The sequence below is a fragment of the Anomaloglossus baeobatrachus genome, chromosome 10, assembly GCF_048569485.1.
Source record: "Anomaloglossus baeobatrachus isolate aAnoBae1 chromosome 10, aAnoBae1.hap1, whole genome shotgun sequence".
NCBI lineage: Eukaryota > Metazoa > Chordata > Amphibia > Anura > Aromobatidae > Anomaloglossus > Anomaloglossus baeobatrachus.
Window position 1 is genome coordinate 40549816 of NC_134362.1, and position 22180 is coordinate 40571995.

The following is a 22180-nucleotide window of genomic DNA, read 5'->3' on the forward strand; positions in this document are numbered from 1 at the left end:
CCCCCCCTTCATCTTCTTACACAAATCTTCACTCTCTTTGCCACTAGGAATACAGAATTAATGTCTATTTTTACACATACCGGGTTATTCCGATCCATTTAAAATGCAGAGACAATGTTCACGCGCGGCAGAAGAGATTGCCATTTTCGGATGACTAATTATTTATTTACTCTGCACTGTACTAATACAGTAAAGAAGCGGATGATTGACAGGACAAGGTACCAAACCGCGTTCCCAGACATCTATATAAATATGCATAAAAACATTCAATTATCTGCAAACACGCGGCTCTGCTACAGAAACACTGATTACACCTCTCAGATACAGGGATCACACAAAGCCATAGGGTGAGGGATGAGAGCGCACGCCTAAGTGCTGGTATCATGACAACAGAAGAAGTGCGGAGTGCAGCGTATTGAGGAGCAGCCATGCGGACCGCTCCTTTATTAAGATTCCAGACTGAGAAATGAATACTTGTGTCTGGAGATGGCTACACGGCCGTGTCAGGAGAGATCCACAAGGCTCGACCCCCGAGATCAGAGTCTACTGCTCGCTGGACGGATGGCAGGCCACCAAGAGGCCACCACCAAATGTGAAGGGCGATACTGGAGAAACAAAAGGGTACCGGGCCTCACACAAAAGGCGTGTCAGCCATTAACTGAAAACCACCTGTCTCTAAACTGATTAATAAACAGGAGACCATGACTAGAGACAAAAAGGCCCCGCACAGGGACAAATGGGCCCCACACTTGTCTTCTCGCACAGAGACAAAAAGGCGCCGCACTCCCCTTCCCGCCCCGAGGCAAAAAAGGCCCCGCGCTCCCCTTCCTGCCCCGAGGCAAAAAAGGCCCGGCGCTCCACTTCCCTCCCAGAGACATAAAGGCCCCGCGCTCCACTTCCCTCCCAGAGACATAAAGGCCCCGCGCTCCACTTCCCTCCCAGAGACATAAAGGCCCCGCGCTCCACTTCCCTCCCAGAGACATAAAGGCCCCGCGCTCCACTTCCCTCCCAGAGACATAAAGGCCCCGCGCTCCACTTCCCTCCCAGAGACATAAAGGCCCCGCGCTCCACTTCCCTCCCAGAGACAAAGGCCCCGCGCTCCACTTCCCTCCCAGAGACATAAAGGCCCCGCGCTCCACTCCTGCATGCATAGAGACATAAAGGCCCCACGCTCCACTCCTGCATGCATAGAGACATAAAGGCCCCACGCTCCACTCCTGCATGCATAGAGACAAAAAGGCCTGCCCCCCACTTCCCGCACAGAGACAAAGATCCGCACCCACTTCCCGCACAGAGGCAAAAGGCCAGCCCCCCACTTCCCGCACAGAGGCAAAAGGCCAGCCCCCCACTTCCCGCACAGAGGCAAAAGGCCAGCCCCCCACTTCCCGCACAGAGGCAAAAGGCCAGCCCCCCACTTCCCGCACAGAGGCAAAAGGCCAGCCCCCCACTTCCCGCACAGAGGCAAAAGGCCAGCCCCCCACTTCCCGCACAGAGGCAAAAGGCCAGCCCCCCACTTCCCGCACAGAGGCAAAAGGCCAGCCCCCCACTTCCCGCACAGAGGCAAAAGGCCAGCCCCCCACTTCCCGCACAGAGGCAAAAGGCCAGCCCCCCACTTCCCGCACAGAGGCAAAAGGCCAGCCCCCCACTTCCCGCACAGAGGCAAAAGGCCAGCCCCCCACTTCCCGCAGAGGCAAAAGGCCAGCCCCCAACTTCCCGCACAGAGGCAAAAGGCCAGCCCCCAACTTCCCGCACAGAGGCAAAAGGCCAGCCCCCAACTTCCCGCACAGAGGCAAAAGGCCAGCCCCCAACTTCCCGCACAGAGGCAAAAGGCCAGCCCCCAACTTCCCGCACAGAGGCAAAAGGCCAGCCCCCAACTTCCCGCACAGAGGCAAAAGGCCAGCCCCCCAACTTCCCGCACAGAGGCAAAAGGCCAGCCCCCAACTTCCCGCACAGAGGCAAAAGACCAGCCCCCCAACTTCCCGCACAGAGGCAAAAGACCAGCCCCCCAACTTCCCGCAGAGATACAAGAAGTGAGTGTGGACCTTTGTATCAAGTCAAAGACCCGCCCTTTGACATATTACACAGATTTGCTCTAGTTAAAAGAAAAGCTGGGCACCTTGGCAGTTGGTGTGAGTGATCTGTAGGCCTCTAAGGTCTTGGATCTCCACACTGAGAGTCTACAATATATAAAATATAAGGCCTTGTGCGCACTGGGAAATGGAATTTTCTTGAGAAAATTCCGCATGCTCTCAAAGATTACCGCACCCGCGGTAAAAAACCGCGGGAAACCGCACCCGAAAACCGCATGCGGTTCGCTGCGGTTTTACCGCGGTATTATTCGCGGTATTGCCGCGGTTTTGCCGCGTGCGGGTTGGGATGTGCTTTATTGCATTCAATGCAATAAAGCACATTGAAAAAAAAAAAAAAAGTCATTTAATTCTGATAGTAGATAGACAGAAGAATAGATAGAGGGATAGATAGATAGAGGACAGATCGCTGCATTTCCCACGGTCGGCAGTGAGTTCACATTACCGGCCGTGGGAAATGACCGGTAATTACCTCTGCTGTCTGCTGCATTCAGCCTGTGTCTGACAGTCGCGGCTGGATGTCAGCAGTGCAGGACGCCGGAGCCGGAGCTGTGGATTATGTCGGAGCGGTGGATTACGCCGGAGCTTTGGTGCGGGAGGGGTTAATAAAATGGTGAATGAGGCTTGTTTGTTTTATTTAAAATAAAGGATTTTTGGTGTCTGTGTTTTTTCACTTTACTTACGGGTTGATCATGTCAGCTGTCACATAGACGCTGCCATGATCAAGCCTGGGGTTAATGGCGGTGGTCCCCCATCACCATTAACCCCTTGTATTACCTTGCTGCCACTGCTACACGGTGGCAAGAAGAGCCGAGGACACTCCGGTAGTGCCGCATAATGTATGCGACAGTGCCGGGGCAGCTGCGGCTGATATTCTCGGCTGCCGGAGGGGGAGTGAGGCGGAGGACATTATCCCTGCCCCTCTCCCTCCCCAGCCTGAGAATACCGGGCCGCCGCTGTGTGCTTACCTCGGCTGGAAGGTAAATATGCAGCGGAGCCCACGTTCTTTGTTTTCTATATTTCCGTTTTCTTTCTTTGTGTGTTCTATGTGTCTGTGTCTATGTGATCTATGTCTGTGATGTGTGTGTGAGTGTGATCTGTGTGTGTTTACTCTCTGCTCTGCTTCCTCTTCCTGTAATGACATCACTTCCCTGCAAAACCGCAGACAGGTGATGTACATTACCGGAGGTAAACCGCGAAATACCGCAGGGAATAACGCAGGAAAACGCAGTGAACCGCACAGAATTTGCTGCCTGCGTTATTCCCTGCGGGATTTCATGATTAACATTGGAGTCAATGGAGTGAAATCCCGCAGCGATGTGCGGAAAAGAAGTGACATGCACTTGTTTTTGCTGCGGGATTCCCGCAGCAAAACATGCAGCTGTCAAATTCCGCCCAGTGCGCACAGGATTTTTTTTCTCCATAGGATTTGCTGGTGATTCACTGCAGAGATGTTATGAACATTTTCTGCAGCGAAACATGCAGCAAATCCGCGGAAAATCCGCGGCAAAATCCGGTAAGTGCGCACATAGCCTAATGCTATAAGCAAATCGACTCAGGATAGAGAGTAACAGTCTCCAAACTTTGCTCAAAACAGGCTCTTGCTTTACTTAGCTTCTATTTCATAGCATGGGTCCAACTGAAGATCCCATGGTCTCCTGCCAACATCATTTTTGAGGATCTAAATATAAAGTGGAAAATGGTTCAGATTTTAGAAGCAGTTGATTCAGTTCTTTACACAAATAAAATCATTCGCAATCTCACGTGGAAGACTAGGAGGCTGGGACGCAAGTCACTATATCAAAGCGCTCCCATTATGGATCCACAAACTTAGAGACTCATCAGTGACCGTATGCAGAAAACACCATCTGCAACTCTAGGTGCCCAAAAAGGACCTACCGGTACTTTAAAAAAGGATCAGCAGAAATATAAGCCCTTGCCTAGTATTTAAGTGAACCACACATGCACATTCTTCTGGAGAAAGATTCCTAGAAATGAATACGTAAATGGTTGATCACAAGGAGCCCAAACACTTAGGGGTACTTTGCACGCTTGACATCACCACCATCGGCTAGCGATGTCGAGCGCAATAGTACCCACCCCCGTCGCACATGCTATATCTTGTGATAGCTGCCGTAGCGAACATTATTGTTACGGCAGCTTCACACGTACTTACCTGCCCTGCGACGTCGCTCTGGCCGGCAACCCGCCTCCTTCCTAAGGGGGCGGGTCATGCGGCGTCACAGCGACGTCACACGGCAGGGGGCCAATAGAAACGGAGGGGCGGAGATGAGCGGGACGTAAACATCCCGCCCCACCTCCTTCCTTCCGCATAGCCAGTGGACGCAGGTAAGGAGATGTTCCTTGCTCCTGCGGCTTCACACACAGCGATGTGTGCTGCCACAGGAACGAGGAACAACATCGTATCTCCTATTGGTGTGACATTATGAACATGACAGACGCTACACAGATCACAGATTTGACGCTTTTGTGATCGTTTATCGGCGCATCTAGGCTTTACACGTTGAGACGTCGTTACCGGCGCCGGATGTGCGTCACTTTCGATTTGACCCCGACGATATCGCAATAGCGATGTCACAGCGTGCAAAGTACCCCTTAGACACTAAACTCTATATAAAAGCCTGCATTTAGCAAATTCTAAAGGCTGCCACCTATGCTCTGTCATATTTTCAGGCCGGGAGGTGGACAACTGACTGGCCATGAACACACCCATTGAGGTGATCATGGAGTCCTATCGGGAGCAGATGTCTGGCTCGAACCTCGGCAATGTGCGCCAGACATCTGTGATGGGTTATTTCTTGGCGAGCGACTAATGCTGCCGGTTCTAGTGACAACCCAAATTGCACATTAAATGCAAAAGCACCTAGCCCGAGACAATCAAGTTTCCTTTATTTTCTAGTTTGATGGCCTCCTTCCAAGGCAAGTGCACCGAGCTCGACGAGAAGGTTCTTTCACACCGTTCTCCTCCCAACATTATGTAGATGAAACACCGAAGCAGTAATATAATCTGCAACTGCTTGAGAGTTAAATCTCCGGTTTACGGAGACAACGGCACGTTGGGATTCTTCTCCCCTCTCCGTTCCCCCCACAATGTCACCAGCATTTCTCTCATCACCGAGTGACAGGTCAGCGTAGAATAAACAATGCATCTCTCCCACACATCAAAGAGAAGCTTTCATGATGTGAGCGATGCATGATGTTCCAGGTAGATAATTATTGGTACCTCTCGTCAAGGATTCAGGACTTAGAAGCTTTCATCATGAGCACCGCTCTACAATCTCCTCCACTCAAAAAAAATAAAATAGAACTTTGGTCCCAATCTCTCGGTGATTTCACTTTAAGAAAAATGCAATATCGTATGCAGAAAGAAGATCTACCCATTTATCAAAGCTTTGATGTATGCTGAAGGGTTGACCTTATTGCGCAGTTAGTCTATGCTTCACGTAGTAAAAAAATTTGTAAACTACTTAGACATAAAAGTCAAATTTCATAGAAAGACAATTAAAGTAAGCACGTACTTAAGGTATAGGGCAATAAATCATCCAAAAACAAAATCATACTACATGCGGATTTGAACTCCGTAGACTGCCATGGCCAATCAAATACTGCGGCTCAACACAATGAAAAAAAAGATGCATACACAGTGGATGAAATTAGTATTGAATACGTCACCAATTTTCTAAATAAATATAATTCTAAAAGATGTTATTGACATGAATTTCTCACCAGATGTCATTAACCCATCCAATCCACACTGGCAAAGAAATCAAGCCATTGATATCCATAAATTAAATGTGTAATAATGAAAATGGACACAGAAAAAAAGTATTGAACACGCTTACTGAAATTTAAATTCTTCATACAAGTCTTTATTGGTCATGACAGATTCAAGAATCCTCCTGTATGGAGAAAGCAATCGCATGCGTTGCTCAGGTGTGATTTTGGCCATTCTCCCATTCAAACTCTTCACATACTGAAGGTCCTGTGGGCTCCTACTTAAATTTTGGTCTCATTTGACCAGACTATATTCTCCCAGTATTTCACAGGCTTGTCTAAAGGTTGTTGAGTGAACTTTAAATGTGCTTGAACATGCCTTTTGTTTAGCAATGGAGTCTTGCCTGGTGAGCGTGCATACAGGCCATGGATGTTGAGTGCATTTCTCTTTTTTTTTTTTTTTACAAAAGTGTACCTGCTGATTACAGGTCTTTCTGTAATTTTCCACAGGTGATCCTTGGCTTTTCTTCTACCTGAAATTCTGCGGGGGGCACCTGGTCACGGCCGGTTTATGGTGAAATGATGTTCTTTCCACTTCCGGATTACGGCCCCAACAGTGCTCACTGGATCCTTCAGTAGTTTAGAAATTATTTTGTAACCAATGGCATCAGTATGTTTTCCGACAATAATGTTGCAAAGGTCTTGAGACAGCTCATTGCTTTTACCCATCTTAAGAGGTTTCTTGTGTGACACCTCGGTAATGAGACTGGTTAGAGGTCATCACTTAGTCCAGCTTATATTTTTCATTAACTGGCAGGATTGCTTTCTAACTACTGGGATTTCAGCTGGTGTCATGACTTTCCATACCTCTCTTTCTACACGTGTTCAATACTATTTCCACGTCACTTCCCATTATTACACATAAGTTATGGACATCTATGGTTTGATTTCTTTTCCTGTGTGGATTGGATGGGTGCTTACCGACATCTGGTGAGAAATTGTGTCAATAGCACCTTTAGAAATATATTTACTTAGAAAATTGGTGACATGTTCAATACTCATTTCACCCACTGTGTATGTGTGTATATCCAAGATAATAATAATAATAATAATAATAATAATAATAATAATAATAATAATAATAATAAATAATAATAATAAAGTCATCAAGATGCGATGGGACATCTTGAATTTCAACATGTCCAGCCTTTTCAATCTCCTGTGAAAGCAGACATTGCCAGAGATATCCAAACCCAACCTTTCTTCCAACTGATCCAGGGCAAACCACCCATAAGGCACGAACCAATCTGACATAAAATGGAAAAGAAATTCCCACCCTGATTCAAAGTGCAGATCAGACTATCAGCATGCAAAACAAGGATTGTAAATCATCCAAGCCTTTTTTCGAAACCATTGATAGTTTTCGCTGTGGCCAGCTCAAGAAGAAGGCTGGACCAAAGTTTTACCAGTTCACATGGTAAAGTAGTATGGTAGCCCCTGGAAATTGAGCCTTTATTCAATGGAACATAGGAAGTGCTTCCTTGTCTTTTAGGGGATTTTCACGGAATTGTGTCTCTTCATATTTTTGTATGGGCTGTCAATATGCTAGTATATGTTCAACATGCCCCAACTGCCTTAAAGAAGCTTTACTCATAAATTAGATAGTCCATGTAGCGCTATCCCTTTGTGCCCTTTCAAAGTGTAGGGTGTTGTGAATACGTTTTCCAGTTTGGGGCGCTCTTGTGGTCAGTGCTGGCAGTGCAGTTGATTTGTGGAATGAAAGCCACACACCTTTAGAGGACTGGCAATCGGGGTCAGATTGGGACTATATAACTGAGTAGTTTTCTGTTGTTACTTACCGGTGCTCAATGGTCTCCTGTGTGTTAAGGACATTCTGTAACCAGCTCTGCTTACTACCAGAACTCCTCTCAGATAAGTGGTCTTTGTACTTCTGCCGTTTGTTTTCCACTTTCTTGTTTTTTCTGCTTTGATACTAATGCTTGATTCCTATTTTGGCTGTGTGGACTTCCTCGTGGAATTGGATCATTCCCTGCTGGGAGTGTCGGTGTACTTCGCTCCATGATTCTGCAAGGTATTGTGTTTGTCATGCTTGGTATTAATTCAGTCCCTCATCTATATTAGTGTTTTTGGATCCCAGTAACATCAGAGTTCTGATACAGTGGGGGAGAGGTTGTGTGACCTCAGGATTTTTCCGTATCAGAAGTGCTGGTATATATTAGGGTTTTTTACGGTTGCAGACAGTGCTCCTTGTCCTTTCCTATAAAGATAGTTTGGGCCTCACCTTTGCTGAATCTGTCTTTTCTAGCTTTGTATTGTGTTTTTCTATATCACCGTAGCCTTTACATGTGGGGGGCTATCTATATCTTTGGGGACTGCTCCGAGGCAGATTAGCTTTCTTATATCCCTATCTGTGAGAATATTTAGTTCTCCGGCTGTGTCAAGACGTCCAGGTCATCGTAGGCACACCCCACGGCTACTTCTAGTTGTGTGTCAGGATTAGATCTGCAGTCCGTTAAGGTTCTAGCCACTCTGTTACTATTTGGGATTCCGCATTTTTTGATCCTCCTCGGTCCCTGAATCATAACAGTAGGGAATTCCTTTTATGAACTGCTACCCACAATCGAAGCACATTTCACATGAAACTGCTCTACCACTTCATAAGTTGGTATTGTAACATTGCTGTCCTCTGCCTCCTGTAGTCCATGCCTCCCGACCAAAGCAGCAGCAGCTGATTGACGATGTGTCCTTTAGTCTGTAATCTACAAGTACACCCAGATCCTTTTTTTAACAAGTGACTCTCCTAGTTTTTCCTCCCTAGAATATAGCCAGACCATTGGAGTAACCTGTGCAGCCGCATATAGGTCCAAGAAGGGGGCATTACCACCGCCAAGGTAGGAATTGTGCAATGTGATGAGCTCTTTGACTGCAAAGGGCCCCTACATTGTTCTTGCAGTCTGGGTCCACTCCTCAGATCATATACACATTATTTGTACCCCTGTGCTACCGGTTAGCTATGATTTTTTCCACTTTGGGGCTAACGATTTATCGGCAGCTAGATGCCAACAACCAGCCAGTTATGCCCTACAACAAATTTCTCCCGATTCATAGAGTTTGCGGTCCGCTCCTGCCGGCGATTCTCCCGCTTTCTGTGAGGTCACATCAACAGAGCAGTTCCTTCTCTTTCATTCTTCTCCATCAATGGGGCTTCCCTGCAGACCTCATGTTAATTGACAACCAACTTCCTACTGTGTTTGGCTCAGAGTCAGCTGTCAAATCAACATGAGGTCCTTACATGGTCCATGAGGTCAAATCAACCTGCCGATGGGAAAAAATAAATCCAGATATCCACTTCAATAAAATTAAAAAGTAAATAACAGGGGACCCAGTGTTGAACTTGGTGAACTTGGGGCACTTCATGTCCACTTGTGTCTTATTTTGGTATGACCTTGTACTTAAGAAAAAGACTGATGGCACATCCTACCTTTATAATGTGAACAGGTTCAAACTGAACATGAAACCGTAACAAAAAGGAGACAGTTGCACATATCTTAGCACTGCAGAGTGCAACAATGAATATGGGAATATAGACATGCATTACTGCTATGAAAAACATGGAAAAATTGAGATGTTTCGTACACAAAAATGGCCAGTTTTATGTGAGCCCAACAGCCAACGTGCCCTCTTATTGTTGGGTCCCTATCAAACTATTGCCTCTCTTTGGGGTTCGAAACCTACAATTTATGGGGGGGGATAGGAACCTGCAAACCTGAGGCTATTTTAATTTCCCATTTCAAGGTTCCTTTCCCACCTATAAACTGTAGGGTTTTGGGTTTTTTTTTACCAAAAGATAGGCATTTGTTTGATAGGGACCCAGTAATAAAAGTCACCTTGCTGCTGGCTGTTGGGCTCACATAAAACTGGCCATTTTTGTGTGCTAAGTATCTCAATTGTAATATGTTTTTTCATAACAGTAATGCATGTCTATATACCATTATTCACTGTTCCACATATCTTAGCACTACAGAGTGCGACTATCTCCTTTTTGGTTATTTTGGTGTGAGACCAATCCTGAGACAAAGCTCCGTTCTCCATCTTTTTGCTGGCAAACCAAGCTCTAATGATAAACAAATGATGGTATTTATGGGTACACCTGCATTTACATTAATGTGGTCGTGATCCATCTCTACCGGCCAAATCTGTGCATGCGCCAAACTACAGCAGAAGTGTTGTCATGTGAAACTTTCAGTTTTTGTGCCTGTAAGGTTAAAGCTCTGGGGTTTGATATTTTTCAGGTACGTGTAAATGCATTTTGTAGTTTTTTCCATGCAGATATTACATAATATAACGCCTTTTTACACTGGTTTATGTATACTATACGAGTATTTTTTTATGTTTGTAGATAACACTATCAGGTCCACTTCCAGCTTCCAGATACCATCATGTAAGTCCTTTCCCTAGAAGAGGCTCCACTACAAAGATCTGAAGGGCTCTCAAATCTTTTTGTGATACCGGTAATGCACGGTATAATCATCTCACAAAAGTAGAAGGACTTTTTTTTTTTTAATTAGGGTGTCGCCCAAAATAGAAATATAAAACCTGCAGAGCAGATGGCATTGTAATAATCAACTGCGGAAGCTCCTAAGCATCAGAAACCACTCCGACCTTCATAGTGCCAATGTAGATGGTTGCAGCATGCTGGACACTGCCAATTTTTTACCACTTGCCTGGCAAACGTTTTTGTGGGAGGGGGGGGGGAATCAATCTGCAGTGAGCGGGAACCTTGGCCAGCTAGCGAAATGTCCATTATTCCTAGGCTCCTGTGCCACGCTAGAGAAACTTTCCAAGTGGTCTATCATCAACTTAACACAATCTCACCAGCATTACCCAAGAGGTCAAGTGCTCGTGGTTATATCATGCAGTGTTCAGGTCCAGACTCCTTAAGTGTCAAGGCAGTGTCAGACTCTGTTCACACTGCAGAGCCTGAAAGGCAACCTGATGTCTCCTAGTTGTTCGGCCAGAGCTGGGCGTCGGCTGTTTCATGTGCTCCGTTTCTCAGTCCTGCAGGAGTTAATTCTTGCTGACCTGGGAAACTCTGCAAGGAGCTCAGGTTGCTAATTACCAATCACAGCCATCTCCTCCTTCTATAAGATTCTGGACCTTGCTACTCAGTGCAGATTATAGCTTCAGCATAGCTCCAGCGATTCCGGTTTTAGTCGTTGTCACGGGGTCCTTCTCTGATATCACACAATCAACAGAGTGAGAGATGATTGAACAATCCAAAGAACATTTATTCCAAGCAATAAGAGACGGTCCATAAAAATAATTCACCAGAGTAAAATAGTCCAGTAAGGCATAAATGTCCAGGTCTCTCTGGGGAGCCTCAAGCTTCTCCCACAGAGGATAAATCAGTCACAATCCTCCAGAAGTCCTTTTCCAGGGAAAATCAGGGTTTCTCAAGGTCTCTCTGGGGTGCTGCCTGTAGCCGCAGCTTCTCCCCCAGAGGATGAATCTTCCTGCTTCTATCTTGAAGTTCTCAGACAGACTGAATAATCTCCCAGGTAAGCAGAGAGTTTGGTGGACGCCAGGCCCCCTCCCCCAGCCTTAGGGAAAAAAGCCTGGCAGGGAGTGATTAACCTAACTTAACAGGTCAATGTACACAGAATGAACAGAGTACCACGCCTAAAATACGAACCTACACAACGGACGGGGAGAGGGGGAGTTAGCTCAGGGGTCGGACAGGAGTCAGGGTCATGCAGGAGGCTCAGACCTGGCTACTATCAAGCCTACCTCTGAGATAAGGGACAGAACAAGGGTCTCAAGTCTGAGGGCCAGCCTAGGAGGCCCTGTTCAGCCATTTCATACCCCCTGACAGGTTATTCACAAATCAGAGGATACATGGGTAAAGGAGACATTGGTAATCTCTTGGTCCCAACGACAGTCATTACAAGTCATAAAACAGAAGGAATTAAAAGAAGAAAACACAAACAAAAAACTAGAAAATCACAAGTGAAAGTGGGAAAGTTATGGTTGTCCTTAGGGAGACCAGATGAGAATGAAGTTTTACAGGTAATGCGCCATGGGAAAAATATGCAAATTAGCTCATCGGCGCACAAAAAAAAAAAAAATGTATAAAAAAGGTATGTGGAGGGTAGCCGCTTCTCCTAAGTGTTTCTTGTCAGGTATTTGTAGCGTAGCCGCCTCTCCTAGATGTTTCTTGCCAGGTATGTGGAGGGTAGCCACCTCTCCTAGGTGTTTCTTGCCAGATATGTTTAGGGTAGCTGCCTCTCCTAGGCTTTTCTTGCCAAGTATTCAGGTATTTGTAGGGTAGCCACCTCTCCTAGGTGCTTCTTGTCAGGTATTTATGGTGTAGCCACCTCTCCTAGGTGTTTCTTGCCAGGTATTTATGGTGTAGCCACCTCTCCTAGGTGTTTCTTGCCAGGTATTTATGGTGTAGCCACCTCTCCTAGGTGTTTCTTGTCAGGTATTTGTAGCGTAGCCGCCTCTCCTAGATGTTTCTTGCCAGGTATGTGGAGGGTAGCCACCTGTCCTAGGTGTTTCTTGCCAGATATGTTTAGGGTAGCTGCCTCTCCTAGGCTTTTCTTGCCAAGTATTCAGGTATTTGTAGGGTAGCTACCTCTCCTAGGTGCTTCTTGTCAGGTATTTATGGTGTAGCCACCTCTCCTAGGTGTTTCTTGCCAGGTATTTATGGTGTAGCCACCTCTCCTAGGTGTTTCTTGCCAGGTATTTATGGTGTAGCCACCTCTCCTAGGTGTTTCTTGCCAGGTATTTATGGTGTAGCCACCTCTCCTAGGTGTTTCTTGCCAGGTATTTTTGGTGTAGCCACCTCTGCTAGGTGTTTCTTGCCAGGTATGTGGAGGGTAGCCACCTCTCCTAGGTGTTTCTTGCCAGATATGTTTAGGGTAGCTGCCTCTCCTAGGCTTTTCTTGCCAAGTATTCAGGTATTTGTAGGGTAGCCACCTCTCCTAGGTGCTTCTTGTCAGGTATTTATGGTGTAGCCACCTCTCCTAGGTGTTTCTTGCCAGGTATTTATGGTGTAGCCACCTCTCCTAGGTGTTTCTTGCCAGGTATTTATGGTGTAGCCACCTCTCCTAGGTGTTTCTTGCCAGGTATTTATGGTGTAGCCACCTCTCCTAGGCGTTTCTTGCCAGGTAATGAGGGTAGCCGCCTCTGCTAGGTGTTTCTTGCCAGATATGTATAGGGTAGCTGCCTTTCCTAAGCGTTTCTTGCCAGATATGTTTAGGGTAGCTGCCTTTCCTAAGCGTTTCTTGCCAGGTATTTGTAGGGTTGCTGCCTCTCCTAGGCGTTTATTGCCAGGTATTTATAGGGTAGCCACCTCTCCTAGGTGTTTCTTGTCAGGTATTTGTAGGGTAGTCTCCTCTCTTAGGCGTTTCTTGCCAGGTATATAGAGGGTAGCTAACTCTCCTAGGCAATTCTTGCCAGGTATTTGTAGGGTTGCTGCCTCTCCTAGGCGTTTATTGCCAGGTATTTATAGGGTAGCCACCTCTCCTAGGTGTTTCTTGTCAGGTATTTGTAGGGTAGTCTCCTCTCTTAGGCGTTTCTTGCCAGGTATATAGAGGGTAGCTAACTCTCCTAGGCAATTCTTGCCAGGGACTTGTAAGGTAGCTGCTTCTCCTAGGTGTTTCTGCCAGTTATTTGGGGTTGGCCGAGTCTCCTAGGTGTTTCTTGCCAGGTACGTGGAGAATAGTTGCCTCTCCTAGGTGTTCATTGCCAGGTATTTTGTTTTGTTCCACAACAGAAGTAATTTGCAATGCAAGCAGAGTCCCAAACACATTAAATTCTCAAGTATCTCCCAGTATAGTAAAGCCAGATAACCATGTAAAAGATAAGCACATTGCAAGCCGCAGCAGGCAGCAAGATATGCTCTAATATTTGCAACAACCCCATGACGTCTCCTCTCAGCCGGCGAAATAGGCTCTGAACCTTCAGCAATCTGGATTACCTCCAAAACCCACAAGACATCATGAGGGCAGCTGGGACTCCAAGCCAATTTCTTTTAACAGTGTTTACAAATTGCTCTAATAAAAAGAAAAGGGAGTTGTACGAGTATCTAAATTCACCGTGTATCCGGGTTTTACGAGGAGGGAAGACAGGAAGGCAGCGAATGTAAATCCGAGAGCGGGAGACGTCTCCTGCCTACGCGTCACGTCAAGGTCAATCATCGATTAAGATGGCAGCAAAGGAAAATTTGCTTACCTAAGCATTATGATCGCTGCGGTAGACCAGTCCGCCTGAGTGCGGCACAACATTACCGGCAATACAGACCGGAATAATATATTCCTCGGGACAGTAAAAGGATCCAGTTTTAAAAAAAACTATATGTAAAGTACTGTGCAAACGTTTTAGGCAGGTGTTCAAAAACAAAAGCTTTCAAAAATAGAAGGGTCAATGGTTTCTTTATATCAATTAACTAATATTAAAGTGTATGAACAGAAGAGAAATCTAAAAATCACATCAATATTTTATTTAGGTGACCATCAGTATTAGGTTGACTTGTCAGCTGTCCAGTTATTGAAGGATCTCGGTAGGGAGATTGTTCCAAACATCTTGGAGAATTGACTAAACCAACGAGACATGAGTCCAGCACCAGAGACCAAGGCTTCAAGCCAGATCAACAGCAAAAGCCGGCAGCTGGGGTACAGCTCTTCGGACTGTAGGGGGTGCCGAACCAAAGAGGTATCATAGACCATTGAACCATCCCATTGGACAAAGACACATTGAATATACAGGAGCTTCCATCGGGATTCGAACCCACAAGCTCAACACATCCAAGCCCACAAGCTTACCACTAGACCATGGAGCGAACGTATCACATTCGCTCCATGGTCTAGTGGTAAACTTGTGGGCTTGGATGTGTTGAGCTTGTGGGTTCGAATCCAGATAGAAGCTCCTGTATATTTAATGTGTCTTTGTCCAATGGGATAGTTCAATGGTCTATAGTACCGAACCAAAAGCAGATAAGATGAATTGCTGTAAACAGGAGAAAAAAGGTTGGCACTCACCCGAATAAGTGAAGAATCTTTTATTTCAGATGGACGAAAGGAGAAGAGGGAGGATGCGGGGAGCGAGGATGACAGCTGCTGTTTCGCGCTAGGAGTAGCGCTTCTACAGGTCCATGAACCCGTAGAAGCGCTACCCTCAGCACGAAATGGCAGCAGTCGTCCTCGCTCCCTGCATCCTCCCTCTGCTCCTTTCGTCCATCTGAAATAAAGGACTCCTTTCACTTAGTCGGGTGAGTGCCAACCTTTTTTCTCCTGTTTACAGATCTTGGAGAACTGACACCAGATCTTCTGTCTATGAGACTTGTACGGATCCTTATTGTCTATATGTGAGATCATGGCTCCGTGGGGGCCGGATCATCAGTTCCAGGACTCCTCCTTTAGGCTAAAGATAGGTCTAAATGATATTGACTATCTTTGGGGTCGTTTGGAGCAGCAGAATAAATTTGGAGCCAAATGCCTCCCTGATTGGATTGTAGGATAGAGGAATAACTGCCTGTAACCCTCAGCATTGAGGACACCAAACAAATGGGCAACATTGGGGACTTAGACATAGCAGTTGGCCAAGGAAACTTAGTGAAACAGATGAAAGACACTTTATATACTTTGATTCTAAATCAGAAGATGTCCAGCAGTGCCATCAACTCAGAACTCAAAGCAACTTCTGAGACCTTGCTGCAACCCCCTCTCCCCCATCTACCGGTTGGAGAAGTTTGTTCAGACGTGGTTTTCATGGAAGAACTGCTGCCAAAAGCCATAACCTTGAACATATAGACATAGGAACTGGGGTGCAGAAAAATGCCAGCAGAAGATCAGGATTGAGGAGTCAAAATGTGAAGTATTTGGCTGTAAAAGACACAGTTTGTGCCTTGAGGGGCTGGAGAGCGACCAATAATGAGGGTCTGTAGGAATAGTGAAACACAAAAGGGTGCTTTACACGCTGCGACATCGCTAGCGTTCTCGTTAGCGATGTGACACGCCAGATCACAGAGGCGATCTGCAGAGATCGCACATAGGTCTTTTTTAAGCGCCGGTCACATGTGCGATCTCGGCAGATCACATCTGCGATCTGGCGTGTCACATCGCTAATGAGATCGCTAGCGATATCGCAGCGTGTAAAGCATCCTAAAGGGGGGTCCTGCAAGTTTGGGGCTGTATTTTACCAAATGGAGTGGTGGATTTGGTCAGGATTAATGGTGTCCTGAAATACAGGCAAATACTAATCCATTATGTACTACCTGTTTGACTCCAAATAGGTTTTGCATCTGGACAAGGACTTCAAACATACAATGTCATTAAAAGGGGCTGTCCAGGTATGTCACGAAAGTCTGTAGTGGACTTGTAAATATTTACAGAGCGCCAAGTGAGCGATGTAAGGATTCTACGGCATTGGCGGCGAGAGCAGGTAGTCGTGTGAGTGAAAATATGCATACTATCAGCCACATTCCAACTAGACGTGCAAAACTTCACTCAATTCATTTGTATTGTGTGAGGCTACTCACGTCTAGTTGGAATGTGGCCGGCAGTATGTAGATCGCATACTTATGGTAATAACGGCCCAATTTCGAGTATTTGCAAGTCTGGAGTCACACAGAGTGACAGTGGACTTCATGACTAATCTGGACAATTCCAATAAAGGACTATCTTTATCGTAAAGAAGAACAAGGAGTCCTGGAAGTGATGATCGGGCCCCGATCTCAACATCATCCAGTCTGGTCTATGATCACGAAGTGACAGAAGGATTCACAGGAGCCTCATGCACAGAAGAACTGTGGTTAGTTCTCCAAGATGTTTGGAACAACCTCTGTCGAGTTCTTTCAAAAACGATGTGAAAATGTATCTAGACGGAGGTGGTCACCAAATATTGCTGCGATTTATAATTTTCCCTTTCATATCACTTTGCATTTTGTTAAAAGATAAACTATTAAACACTATTTTTCAAAGCCTTCTTACTTTGCAGTAATTTTTCCACACCTGCCTAAAACTTTTGCACAGTACTGAACATGCAAAGGGAAGGCTACAGTCAATGAACGCACAGGGTGCAGGAAGCCTGCGGTGCAATCTCTATGAGGCTTCATTACAGAAGAGGGTAAATGATGACGTTCCACTAATCTGCATGGAGAATTGACTGCGCTGACCACGACCAAACAGCAAGGTCATTCTTAGATCTGAAGTTCTCGTTACAAGTACCCGGAAGCAGGGACTCGTTACATCACAGAGGCTTTAAATAGCCTGAAAAGAAAGAACCAGCACAATATAAAAGTCTCCCCATACACCGTGATATAACCGCGAGGAAGCGTCTCTGTCCATCCAATGTCGCCGCTGCCCCCTACTGGAGCCCAGAATTAATACACACGTCTGCAGCAGACAGATCAGAACAGAACACATCTGATTAACCGGAGGAGGCTGTGATGTCCCAATGCGGCAAGACTTTCACCTTCCTCCAAAGAGGGCTTCACCAGAGCCACAAGGAAACCTGGACTGCCGGCAACAACTACAAGCAGCACAGTAACATTTCAATACAAGCTTTGACATGTTTTCTCATATTTGGAAAATGATCAGGACATACACTAAATATTGGGGAAAAAAAAGCAATGTGCCCCCTCCACACTAAAGGGCACTTTACACGCAGCGATATTGCTATAGATATCGCTAGCGAGCGTACCCGCCCCCGTTGGTGGTGTGTCACGGGCAAATCGCTGCCCGTGGCACACAACATCGCTAAGACCCGTCACACTACTTACCTACCTAGCGACGTCGCTGTTGCTGGCGAACTGCCTGCTTTCTAAGGGGGCGGTTCGTTCAGCGTCACAGCGACGTCACTAAGCGGCCGCTTAATAGAAGCGGAGATGAGCAGGCCGAACATCCCGCCCACCTTCTTCCTTCCTCATTGCGGGCGGCCACAGGTACGAGGTTGTTCCTCGTTCCTGCGGTGTCACACATAGCGATGTGTGCTGCCACAGGAACGACGAACAACCTGCGTCCTGCTACAGCAACGATATTTGGGAAATGGACAGCATATCAACGATAAGGTGAGTATTTTTGATAGTTAGCGGTCGTTCGTACGTGTCACACGCAATGACGTCGCTAACTAGATCGGATGTGCATCACGAATTCCATGACCCCAACGACATCGCGTTAGCGATGTTGTTGCGTGCAAAGCGGCCTTTACTCTACAGGAACATTTCTAACCGCTCATTCTATATTCATAGACCTTTGTATGGAGTCATCCCCGCTGTATGTATAGCAGCCTCCGCTTGTAGCGCCGGCTTCCCTACTGCGTCAGCACACCGCAGCGTCCTAGCGCCATGTTCCTGCACTCTCCTCTCCCTTGGATGACCATCCTCGTGCTTCGCGGTCCTCAGCTCACCTTCCCCCCTGCGGTCACCCATGTGTTGCGTGGTCCTTCATTGCTGTCTATGTGTCCTTGGACCTGCCCTGTCTATTCCCTGGTACCACACTTTGACCTGCACTTGTTGTCCTCTCTGCCTCAGCCGTTCCAGCTGCACCTGATGTCCATGCCTGGGGATCCAAGCCTGTTAACCTCAACCCTGATGACTGGAGTTCCTCCAGAAGTTCTGTCCTGTGCTAGATGTTCCTTGCCTGGTCACCCGTGACGGAAGATCTGCACCTGCCTGTACCAGTCTTCTCTCTCTTCTCTGTTTGTCCTGCTAATACCTGTCCCATTTCTGCCCTGCCATTGTTGCCAACCCAGTTTGTCCTGCAGAACCTGTCCAGTGTGAGACCTTGTCCATGTTCTGCTGTCCTGCTCCGCTCAGCTACCACTGTCCCAGTTACTGCCCTGGGAGTGGCACCTGGTGTTGTGCCACACGGTGGGCACTTAGTTAAGCCCTCCCACTAAAGAGTAAGCTTGGGTTCCCCCTGTGGTCCAGTGGGTCCATTCTCACTCGCCGCCTTCACCATCGGTGAACGTTACACCTTTCTTCTGGGAAGGACTTTTACATGATTTGAGGAGTTGAGGGATTTTTGCCCCTTCATTCAGAAGAGCATTTGGAAAGTCAGATAATGATGGGTCTAACAATTTGTTGTTGGATGGGGCCTCTGTGCAGCCGATCAGGATCTTCCACCAAACTCCCCCAACTATGTCTATAAGACCTTGTGACTGGGCACAGTCATGGCGAACAGAAAAGGGCCTAGTTCAAACTGTTCCCCCAGAGCGGGAACTACAATTGTTCACAGTATCTTATGCTGAAATATTAAGATATCACTTCATTGGAAAAAGGGCCGAAGGCCGACTATTGATAACAGCCCAGAGTATTATCCTCCTCCACCAAACTGTACAGAGGGCACAAGGAAGTCAGGCAGATAAAGTTCTCCTGGTTTTCACCAAACCAAGACTCATCCATAAGACGCCAGATACAGCAGTGTGATCCATCACTGCATCTTCTAGAGTCCAGTGTTGGCGGCTTTACATGTGCTTGGTGATGTATGGCTCGGCATTGTGCTTGGTGATATACAGCTGCTCGGCCATGAAGCTCCTGGCAGGCACAGTGTTTGTGCTGATGTTAAAAGGGGTTGGCCACTACTTTTACAGTGATGGCCTATCCTTCAATAGGTCATCAATGTCTGATAGGTGTTGGACCCCAGCCTGGCACCCCCAGCAATCACTTGTTCTCCGTGCCGGTAGCTGGAAATACTCAGTTACTCAGCTGTCCAGTGAACTGATAGCGGCTGGGTAGTGCACATCCTCCTACCATTCAAAATCAATAAGAGGCAGATGTGCAGTACCCGGCCACTATCAGAAGATGGGAATCTGCGGAACTGAGCATTTCCAGCTGCCTGTTGCCACCAGCACTGCAAACAGCTGATTGGTGGAGAGTGTTGGGTGTCGGAACCCCAGCCAACCGATCAGACATTAATGACCTCTCCTAAGGATAATTTCAGAGGAGGTCTGGACTCTACAGTACGTTGGTGACTTTTCTGGCCTCTGCTCCTCAGCCCCCCGCTCTGGGTCTCTATATCGTGGCTGAGTTGCTGTGGTTCCTTCAACTTCCAAATGAATGGAGAAGATTTAGGAAGGGCAAAATCTCATGATCTGACTTGTTACACCGGTGGCTCATACTACAGGACGCGCTGGTATCAGTGAGCTCTGCACTACCGGCCGTTCTATCACGTTCGTACAGGTGGATGGGCTGGGGGGGGGTGGATATCATACACCAGGGGGAAGGGGTCGGATGTTATACACTGGGACTAAAGGAAAAATCTGAATGCAATGATTAAAATTGCTGTAACAGGAGTCCAACGCTCTTACTTCCAGGACAGGCGTTCGAGCTGGCGGTGCTCTCCTGATGATTGACAGTTCGGACTAGCAGCATGGATGAGCTGCTGGCATGAACTGTATGCTCCTCAAAACAGTTTTGCTTCTGCTAAATCGCAGGGGTGCAGCAACCAAAAATGATCAGAGGAACGATTACAAGCTGTATAGCAAAGGGCTTCAAAATGCGAATTCCTTGCTAGGAAACCACCCACCGATGATAAAACAGCAACAACGGCCATAAAACCTAAAAAATTAACTGAAGATAAAATACCTCTCTTCTTGAGAATGGATAGGATTTTTAAGTAAATTATAAAAACAAGCAGGTATACAAACACTTGACTATGATTTTCATTAAAGATGATGAGACAATACCATTAAGACCGGTGTCCCGATACTTTTCGTCATGAGATTTTGCCGAATGTTTTTTGTATATTATTGATTAATACATTCTACGGTTCTGTTTTCCCCTGAAACACGATCCAAGACGACATGAAATGATGGAGTAATTCTACACAATATTAACATTCCCACTGCACGATCTGCGCCGTGACATTTCATCCTACACAGCAAGAACATGACCACAGGGAGAACCGGGAAACCCCATGGAGATGTTCTTCTGATGGAACTCAAGACCTGGACTCCAGAGAGAAAAGTTTTGTTCACTGGTTCAACAATTTCTTTCCAATTCCCAGATAATGTATTGCACTATTAACTCGGCGTTCACACGTGGAGTCAACAGTGACAAAGTTTAGAGGGAAGAAACGGAGGAGAACCCAAGCGGCAAAGTTTGCAAATGACAGCAGACAAAGTCTAGGAACGGTCGTGCAGCGATTGACTACTTCAATGCATTACCCAAGGTCATTAGCAAAGGAAACAGCAGCTATCTTTGCAAACTGTGCAGCTCAGCTTAGTGTCCCCATAACGGAGCCGATCTGCTGACCATCACTGGGAAAAAGTAAGTTGCACCATATAATTTTGCCACCAACACAATAGGCAGCGGAGGCTTGCTGGTTGGCCATTACTGGTGGAGATCCATGGCTGAACATCAGGTCAAGGAATATCCTATGCAGAATACTATCCCGATCAACCTCACCTGCTTTGCAAGTTTAACAGAATCATGGGTCAGGCGATCTCGGAGTTGAGGGTCTAGCTGAGCAGCTGGTGCGATCTCCACCACCTTCTGGTGCCGTCTCTGGATGGAGCAGTCACGTTCATAAAGATGTATCACGTTACCGTGTTTGTCACCTGAATAAGAAAAAAAGTTTTGAGATCTGTCATTATGAGGAGGTCACAGTCATAAAGCTCCATACAATATAGTCTCAGAAGAAGAGAGGCTACCATGAGAAGTCAACGGGGCTCCGATCTTCCAGCTTTGATGACCCATGAATGGGATAAGATCTGCTTTTCCGTTACAATGGTACTATTGCTGGGTGGTTTGGGTGGTAAATATATGTGATATGCTAGAAGAATTAAAGAGGACCGGTCACTTGCTCGTGAAAATAGAGCCAATATTCAAGAGTTGCCCCGATTTTGCAGCTTTTTTCAGTTTTACGCTCTAATGCTCCATTGCGGAAATATTCACATTTGTGGTTTCTGTAATAGGGCTGGCGGAATGAGAATTCATTAGCCAGGTGCCAGCAAGTCCTAGTCACACACCCCTATGTATATAGTCACAGGCAGACCAAGAAACAGTTGTCCGGAGTCATGGTACCAGGGCCTATGCCGATAGGTGGGGAACAGGCTCAAAAGATCTTGTAGATGTCGGCAACTCCGTGTTTCTCATCTGTCTCACCTCAAGGGTCGGGTCCTTCTCCCTTACCCTATGGCTGTCGCACTTTGTTGTGGTCACCACCATGTTTCTCAAGTAGCCCAGCAAAATTCTGTTATTCTCGGCCTTTAAAGACGAACTCTGTGAGCTGTATGTTTCAGTGTTCAGTAATCTTTGTGCTTCGTTACCTTTTGCTTTGAAGTTTGCCTGATCGTTCAGTTCAGTCAACTGACAATATATTCTTCTGCAAATG

The 22180-nt window shown here is 46.6% G+C and overlaps 1 protein-coding gene across 1 annotated transcript in view; it reads right to left on the reverse strand.

Moving 5' to 3' along the window:
• The window catches only part of PC (pyruvate carboxylase), a 419331-nt gene that overhangs the window by 386155 nt on the left and 10996 nt on the right, over positions 1 to 22180 (reverse strand). Inside the window, exon 3 of the mRNA XM_075326302.1 lies at positions 21253 to 21404. Within this exon, the coding sequence (XP_075182417.1) occupies positions 21253 to 21404 (152 nt within the window). The remainder of the gene's footprint in view (positions 1 to 21252; positions 21405 to 22180) is intronic.